The sequence below is a fragment of the Gossypium arboreum genome, chromosome 5, assembly GCF_025698485.1.
Source record: "Gossypium arboreum isolate Shixiya-1 chromosome 5, ASM2569848v2, whole genome shotgun sequence".
Lineage (NCBI taxonomy): Eukaryota > Viridiplantae > Streptophyta > Magnoliopsida > Malvales > Malvaceae > Gossypium > Gossypium arboreum.
Genome location: NC_069074.1, coordinates 17,929,794 through 17,938,877, shown reverse-complemented (window position 1 = coordinate 17,938,877; position 9,084 = coordinate 17,929,794). Strand labels below are relative to the sequence as shown.

Below are 9,084 nucleotides of genomic sequence, written 5' to 3'. Positions count from 1 at the left end.
CTGCTAAACATAAGTGGTTTTACTTTGTAAGGAAACCATTAAGAGCGCATGTTACAAGGAATAGAAATCTTGATGTGGTACTTAAGGGGGAAATTTACTCTCTAACTACCAGATTGATTTGCTTAAAATTCAAACGATGAGAAAATGCTTTAGCTGTAAGCCAAAACGGGGTGTACTTTTAATACCCAAACATGAGCATTATCACATTAAGAAAGCAATTTCAAAAGGACATGATCAATGTTTCGGTGGTGCTGCTGCCTGAAATGCCTCTATCGAATGAGACTATGGTTTCTGTCACAAGCAAAAGCAAAAGAAAAGTTATTTCCATTTCCATGTATACACAGTTGGAAAAAAGAAAAAGGAGCTAATTCCTAATGCGCCTCAATAATTAGTGAGAGTTTGTGATGGGGTTTGGAAAAAGCATAAATCAAGTGATGTTGATGCCCTATGTAATGATCAGAGAGGCACATGCTAAACCCAACAATACCACACTCCTTTTTTTTCCTTCAATACCCCATTTCTCCCCCCCCCCCCCCCCCAAACTTGTGGTCAGACCTCCTTTTCTTATCGCCTTCAAGTTCAACTCCATCTCTTTTTCATCACTAAACTTGGTCACATCAAGCTTTAATCACATTTTTTCCCCTTTTTATCTCAACCAACTTGTAGGCTCTCTTCTCTTCTCTTCTGTTCCCTTCCCCACCTCAAAAGATTCCAAGGACAATCAAATCCAAGTGACTAACCACCTTCCTAACTCACTCCTTTTATTTCCTATACCACACCCCTCTTTTCTCCCTCTATGTAGTTTAATCCTTGTAATTCAACCTAGAATAGCTTCTATCTAGCCTCTTGATTTGGGTACTTCAAACTGAGTCCAATAATGCCAACGGTTCACTCTAGTCCCTATTTGCAAATGGACAATCCGGCAATAATGTCTTTGCTCCGGCCTACTCCTGGAGAGAAGCACCGCAAGTCCAGTAGTGGTGGTCTCTTGCGTATGTTCAAGCTTTTCCCCATGCTAACCTCCGGCTGCAAGATGGTTGCACTATTGGGTAGGCCTAAAAAGCCTTTGCTCAAGGATAGTGCTACCACAGGTACCATTTTTGGGTATCGTAAAGGCAGAGTTTGCTTAGCCATACAAGATGATCCCCATTGCGTGCCGATGTTCGTCATCGAGCTACCGATGCTCACCAGCTTGCTTCAAAAGGAAATGGCATCTGATATAGTCAGAATAGCTCTCGAAAGCGAAACCAAGACTCACAAGAAGAAACTACTGGAAGAGTTTGTGTGGGCGGTCTATTGCAATGGAAGAAAAGTGGGTTACTCTATCAGGAGGAAACAGTTGTCTGACGATGAACTCCATGTTATGCAGCTCTTGCGAGGTGTGTCAATGGGTGCGGGGGTCCTTCCAAGCCCAAACGACAAAGAAACAGTGACGTCTGATGGGGAACTGACGTACATGAGAGCAAGATTTGAGAAGGTGGTCGGATCAAAGGACTCGGAAGCATTATACATGATTAATCCAGATGGTGCACCTGGCCCAGAACTGAGTATTTTCTTTGTAAGAGCTCGTTAGAATTTGTGTTATTTTTACACATGAGCACCATAAAAAAAAAAAAAATCAATGATGGAAACAAACAGATCACCATGGCTAGACTATGTTTAATGTCCTTATGGTGGTTCAAGCTAGCTCATTGTTATAGCGATAGATGCCAAAACCTAAGTTAGCTACTCTGTCACTTTCATGTAATTGAATGCCAATATAATCTCCTGTTTCTGCCTTGAGAATAAGATTGAATACCGACACACCAAGTTCCCTTTGTCTCAAACGGGACAATGAACATATAATATAATTCATTAACGACGCTAATTTTCCTTTTTTCCTCTCTCTCTTTCCCCTGGTCTAATTCAATAGCAGTAAATCCTGCAGAAAACTTTGCAAGAAACAGAAATGGTTCTTGTCTTTATGCATTAAATACACGTATTAAGAGTGAATTTAAAGATTATCATCCACTGAAACATAACCAAAGAAATGAAAAAGTTATGAGGGTAAGTTCCTTGATGAATGTTGTGGAAAATACTAATGGTTAGCATTTAAGTGTACTCAAATATCAATGTATCGGGGAACAAGTATTTGACATAGACACCGAAATTTTTTTGTGGTGGCTGAGATTCTGAGCATTCACTTTCATAGGCATAAGTACTTGGCACCAATAAGTCCCAGCTAGCCTTCCATTGGCCATACATATAAGTTGACGTGTTTTGCAGACGATATGCTCTCTCAATCGAGGAAAAGTAAACTGGCTGAATTGAGCTCAGTTTGCAAATACAGAAGCAACCCAAAGGGGACTAGCTAACTAGATAGTGTCACTTCCCCAAAAGAATAAAATCAGATAAACATCCCTTGAGTTGGTGACAAAAAAGAAAAAAGAAACACGTTTGCTAAATTGAAGTTTACAGTAAAGTCTCTGCACATCCTCCTATAGTGAGTATGAGGTGCATATTATCCGTTTCGGTTTATATTTGTTTAATACCAGGTACTTTATTTCGAAAATATATATATATATATCAAGTACTTTATATGTATGATGATAAGATAAAAGTTATATAAAATATGCAAATCTAATTTCATGTTACATTAATAATATAAATGAATGTTTCATAGAAAATCATTTATCTATTAAATGGGGACATTTGAAAGATGAGATTATAATTAAATGCCAGTTGATTATATAGGGTAGATTCAGTCCATTGAATTTAACCTTTCCTTTTAAAAAAATTATAAGCAGCTGACAGCTACGAAAGGTGGGTCAGGAAAGTAGAAAGAAACAACTGGAAATATAAAGACAGGAAACGAAAGAAGAAACCTGATAAAACAAAAAACTAGACAACAAAATCCCTGCTTCTGCATGATTATTGGGAATTTCCTTTTACTTCTCATTACTAGTTTCTATTACAATTTACAATGCTTTGAAATTAAGTTGAAACAAAGCTGGAGGGAAATGGTTAAGGGTAGTGTTTTCATTCGATTGAAATATATTTGTATGGTGTTTAAAATTATTATAAAAATAGTTGTACAGGATATGTATGTGGCCCATACATTGGATATTGCTTTTTCCTCAATTGAACTGGTTCAAGGATGTTTCAAGACGAAATGAAGTGAAGTTGAGTAGGTGCAATGGATTTGTCGAAATAATGAAGAGGACGAAAAAGGGAAACTGAGAAGATTCTTTGGTTGGTTTGAAGTGGGAACAGTTAAAATGAAAGATTAGATATCTGTATAATATAACCAGGCCCATACATGGATCACAGAGGGGAATTTTAAGCCCATTCCAATAAAAGAACTGAATCCTTATTGGAGTAATGAAAGGAGAAACCACACCATATGTCCACCAACTAATTTATCACCCAATTTCGGTCCAATATGCATTCCAAATATTTTTAACTCAACACCACATTATATTATATAATAAATTAAAACAGTGTTTTTCTGATTTGGCCATAAAAAAAGAAAAAACCTCAAGGTAGAAAGTAAAATCATTCGACCTTCGTCTTTACTTACGCACATGGGGAAAGTGCAAAACATGATAATAATTATAAAGTAGAGCTTCTGGTTTGCATCACATGTAAATAGAGTGGCCATAGAATAATAAATCTACTGAGAAACAATACAAATATATAAAAAAGGAAAAAGAAGATCAACAACCACGTAAGATGTAACCAATGGGTTGACCAGTAGTACTAAAAGGACAAACCACGCGGAATTGAGCTAAACCAACCGAACTCCTAAACCGACCGGCAAATGGGTTGGAAGGAAACATACATGGACCCGCTTTGCTATGGAATCAAGTGGCTCAGAATCTGTTTCATCACTTAATTAAACAACATATCTTATATACTTCCAATTTAGGTCCCACAAATACAACCGTCACTACACAATTATTAGTGCTCTTCCTATTTCTATTTCACCCATTTTTATTTACGTAAACCATTAAATTGAACCGCTGCTTAATATATTTGGGCAAACAAAGTGGTTCCTTTTCTTCTCTATTTAATTTCCCACGCGTTTCTTTACACTGAATTCATAAGAATAATCAATAAATTTGCGTATTTTGCATACGACTTACCTGAATGATTAACCAACTTGTTAAGAATGAAACATCGTACGGATATTGAAATGAAATGCAATTTTCCTTTTTTAGTCGAGCCCAAATAGATTCAAATGGTGTGATTGGTTTCTAGAACAGTCGGTGAGGTTAGGGCTTTGGAGCCAGCTGGAATATCAACTGTCCAACTGCTTCTTGCTGAACTTACAATTAGGGGCCCACCATTAAGTTTCAAAAATATATAGGAATGGTGCCACGCGGGCGGCCATGATTCACTTGTCATTTCGCTAGCGAGTGCATCACTCTCCCTAAATAAGCTTACCCTTGATTACGCTATTATCATCCTTTACGCATGATCGAACTCGCTCAGTGCAATTTAAGTAGTTATCCATTAGTTGAATAGTTTAGTCTTTCAACAACAAGTTTCATTTCAAACATTGTTTTGTAATTAAAACTATGAAATGATATCAAACTAGGTTAACTTATTTCTATTTTTTATTTATCTTTTTTAAACATCCTTGATTGGCATCCAATGCCAAGTTACCCTTAAATCAAATCATTTATGTAAATGCTGTTCATTTAACATTAATTTTATTTAGTTAAACTTAAGTACAATACTATTTTCTATTTTTAAAATAAAAAACCAAGACATTGAAGCTTAAACCAATATCAACTCAAAATTAGAAATGGCATTGTTGACTTTAATTGTCATAAAATTTGGTATAATTATATTTTTATTCCTACGTACCATGTTCTACGGGTCTCTTTTTTAAGGAAAATTAAATGTCCAAGATAAAGAGGGTAAACTTTGTAATAAATGATTTGTTATTATTTTTGTGGGAAAACAACAAATTAACTGCATCAAATTGTTATGAATAATAAATGGGCACTTGCTTTATTAAAATATAAAACTTTAGGAATTCTTTGGGAGTCTTAACGAACACTGTACACTCTTTTTTTTGTTAGAAGACATTTTAATTAGGCAATCAAAAATTTAGTTACCCTCCATAGAAACATACTTTCTTCATATTATGATATTTGTTTGATCTTTTTAATTAAAGTTGTATTCAAACTACATCTAAACTATCAGTTTTAATTAACATATTGTCATACTCTCATAACTATAGAAAAATTAAACCATCTAAAATGTCTTATAGCAAAAAAAACAAAATACTTCCCTAAATAATGATTATATCCAAGAATCCAATTCCATTTTCATTGCACAGAACTCTCCCCTAAGATTTATTAGCCTTTACCAGAAAAGGATAATTGAAAAGAATTGCATGAAAAACAGAATGATTAAAATCATCCGCTCCTTAAAAACAAGAGAAAGAAAAGGGGGAGAAATGATGGTAATAATTGGGAAATTGAGTGACACGCTCCCTAGGGAGGAGTGGAGAAAGAGAGGGAGTTTAATTTGGTTGGATAAAAACCATAAAGTCAAAGGGATTCAACTGGAATCACGTGAGAGTGTTACAGGCTGGGTGTGGGCCCATATTACGTGGAGGGCGTTGAAATCATTTTGAAACTGGTTATTTTAAGGGGGTTCTCTCTTCTTTGTTTTTTTTTTCTGGTTAACAGTGTGCTTGTTTTGTGTTTTTTTTTTTTTTAAATTTTGCTGGGAGGGATGATTTAAGCCGTTGATTCAAATGAAATGAAGGGCTATGGATGGGGGAGTTACAGCTGTAAATCTGGTGCAAGCAAAAGTAGTCAAAAAAGGTCGAAAGGGTCCCACTTTCCGTTTTAAAACATTTGTTACGTGTTAAACAGCTCTGCCTTTCCTGTCATGTTTTAAACGCTCCCGATAAGCATTGCGCTTGTGCCAGTACGAGAATGATTTTATTAATTTTCTTTTCTTTCTCGAGATCCATTGGTCCCCCTTTAATTCCATTTCTACCCCCTCTATCTTTGTGTATCCAATCTTTTCTCTCTCTTTTTTTTTTCCGGATTCAATTTTTACACATAAATTCTTTAAAAAAAAAAAGTTAATAAATATATTTATTCGTATCATATGTGAAAGGGTATAATGAGTTAATCGAAAAAATTATTTACCCCAAATGATCGTATGTATTAGACTTATCAAAACTAGTTTATTTATAATTAAATTTTTCCTGAAACTCAAAAATAGTAATTTGTAATCAAGTAATTTTATATAATTAATAAATTATTTTAACTGTGAAAACTTAATTTTAAATATTAAAATAAAAGAATACTGTTTAAGGCTTGATGAATAGGTTTATTGGGAATTAAATGAAATTTAAATTTTATTGAATTCTTTTGTGACTAGTGTGTCTCATGTAAATTTTGGTACATTAAAAATATCAATATAAGGTTGTGGGAATTAAGTCTAATGTTCGCCATCAACATATCCTTTTGAAAGACCTTATCCATGTGATTCGTACAACATTATAATCGCTCCTAGAGCATAAAGTCTCCTGCTTTCTTGTAAAATAATGGTACAAATGATGAAGTGATTGTATTATTTGGCTTCCAACTGACCTAAAAATAACATTTTGGGTATTGGTGATTTATACATGACTATTCCCTTTAAAGGAATTTTGCACAGCTTCAGTCTATATCAATCCAATAACCAAATAAACACCAGTTATTGTTGTAAAAGAATAGTATATAAGTAAAATTGGTGAATAACTCTATTTTAGTTATTCTCTATAATCATTTTCATTAACTACAATTAAAATTATATTAAATCTCTAGATCCTTTTCTTCTCTATACACAGCACTGATGTAATTCGTAGTTAAACACATAATGCTCCATTAAAAGAAAACTCATAATTGGGATTAGGGTGATATATGAAAATCATCACACAAGAAGAGAAGTAAAGTTGGATCCAAAATGGTAAATTGGCAAGTGAAGACAAAAACAGAATGACAAGATATTATGCTCTACCAAGGAACCGAAAAATGATATAATAAACCCAATGCAATAAGAAATAAACCTAGGGGTGCGCATCTACCGAAACCTTGCTCTCTATAGTCTATAGTTGGACCCCCCACCAACTTTACAAAAGCCAGTTTCCTGGAAGTACCCCATTTCTCCAAATGCTAGGCGCCTACTGTGTTCATGCACCTTTCCTTCTCCATATATAAACAACCCCATTCCTTCACCCTTTCGCCTCATCCTCATTCTTCACCACACCCCTAAAGTAACAAACAAATATAAACCCCAAAAGAGAGAGAGAGAGAGAGAGAGAGAGAGAGAGAGAGAGAAGGAAAAGAAAAGAGAAGGTTTTCTTCTTTTTTACTGTCGAGTAAGTGATTAAAGATGGAAGCAATGAATGGATGCTCATCTTCTACATCATCATCTGATGCATCTTCTTCGGATTCGTATTTATCTGCAAGGGGTTCAAACAAAGCTGAGAAGATCAAAGGTCCTTGGAGTGCTGAGGAAGATAGGATTTTGACTCGACTAGTTGAGAGATATGGGCCTAGAAACTGGTCTTTGATAAGCCGATATATAAAGGGTCGATCAGGGAAATCTTGCAGGCTTAGATGGTGTAACCAGCTTAGCCCCAATGTTGAGCACCGTCCGTTTTCCCAAGCTGAGGATGATACCATCTTGGCCGCTCATGCTCGGTATGGTAACAGGTGGGCCACCATTGCTAGATTGCTTCCGGGAAGGACTGATAATGCTGTGAAAAACCATTGGAACTCGACGTTGAAGAGGAGGGCAAGGGAAGGGCAACATCATCATCAACAGCAACAGCAACAAGAACATCAGCAACAGATCTTACGGGTTACTCATCAGCCAATGGATGGTGGCGATCATTGTGCATTGGGATCTACGGAAGTGATGATAGAAGAGGAAGCGTTGACGGCGTTGACTCTAGCGCCGCCTGGTAGTGGAGTTAGTAGTAGAAGTGCGGTGGTGGTGGCGGAGAGGAGGAGAGAGGAAAGGGTGCCGGCAGAGTTTTGGGATGTGATGAGAGATGTGATAGCAAGAGAGGTTAGAGAATATATGAGCTCCACGTTATCAGCTGAGACATCAGCGTTTCATTAAGACCAATAATTAAGATTAAGCCAATGTGTTTTATGTTTTTTATGGTCTAGTTTGGGGGGAGGTTTTCCATTTGTCTTGGTGTTAATATGGGTGATCTTTGTTTCTTTTCCTTGGTTCTTTAAAGGGCAAAAGAACTTTGAACAAATGTCAGGTTTCATGAATGAATATGGCCTGTGCTCCAGGCATTAAATTAAGATTGACATTTACCACTAATTAATTTACCCACAGCCTTCATATTTTTACTCCCTACATTTGAAAATTTGGGGGAATTCGATGTATATTCTGTTGAGAATTTTGGCTGTTCTAGGAGAACATGACGACATTCATTTCTCAGAATCATTTTATATTGATTTAGAGAAAACTGAATTCAAATAAAGTCATCTTTCATCTTCTTGGGAAGGAAATATTCTCTAACTTTGGATTCCCAGTTTTGACAGAGCAATAACTAAGACACGAGGTGGCATCCATTAACTAAATAAATAAATGCTATGCTTTGTTTTAAGTCTTAGGATAATAATATTTACGGGATTTGTAGTTTTGCTTGTGAACACTTGGGAAGACAAAACCATAGTATTGATGTTTTTTTTTTTCTGTTTAAAAGTACAAAATCTCTCCAACTTGTATTTTGTGACAAAGAAAAGTACAAATTGGAGCAACATTTGAAAATAGCAAGCTTGCTGCTGGTTGTTTTGCACCTCAACAAAAGCTCATTAATGCTACATCAAATTGGAAATAGCTGTAGGCCAAAACAAAACTGTTTTTTCTTTCTTTCTTTTTTACCACTCAAAAGCTTTACTTTTTTCCTGAAAGACATGCAAAATGAACAAGAAATCAATTGTACGAAAACAGCAGTCTCCACTCATCTCCACATGATTCATATTTGGATAAGCATTGGATTTCAGGTTCAGTGAACTCCTTTGCATCACTCATTGGAACCCTATATATATCGAGCTCAAATCAAAT

At 35.6% G+C, this 9,084-nt stretch overlaps 2 protein-coding genes across 2 annotated transcripts; both read left to right on the top strand.

Moving 5' to 3' along the window:
* Nucleotides 1-456: 456 nt before the first annotated feature.
* On the top strand, nucleotides 457-1,788 carry LOC108450786 (protein MIZU-KUSSEI 1-like). The gene has a single exon (XM_017748553.2). The coding sequence runs from the start codon at nucleotides 878-880 to the stop codon at nucleotides 1,571-1,573; it is 696 nt and encodes a 231-aa protein (XP_017604042.1). The 5' UTR covers nucleotides 457-877; the 3' UTR covers nucleotides 1,574-1,788.
* Nucleotides 1,789-7,077: 5,289 nt separating this feature from the next.
* On the top strand, nucleotides 7,078-8,315 carry LOC108451815 (transcription factor MYB56-like). Its single transcript, XM_017749505.2, has one exon. It carries the CDS (start codon nucleotides 7,387-7,389, stop codon nucleotides 8,119-8,121), a length of 735 nt encoding a protein of 244 aa, XP_017604994.1. The 5' UTR covers nucleotides 7,078-7,386; the 3' UTR covers nucleotides 8,122-8,315.
* The last annotated feature ends 769 nt before the right edge of the window (nucleotides 8,316-9,084 follow it).

What these genes read in the sequence shown, in the direction of transcription:
- LOC108450786 (XM_017748553.2), top strand. Translation starts at nt 878, where the DNA reads ATGCCAACGGTTCACTCTAGTCCCTATTTGCAAATGGACAATCCGGCA.
- LOC108451815 (XM_017749505.2), top strand. Translation starts at nt 7,387, where the DNA reads ATGGAAGCAATGAATGGATGCTCATCTTCTACATCATCATCTGATGCA.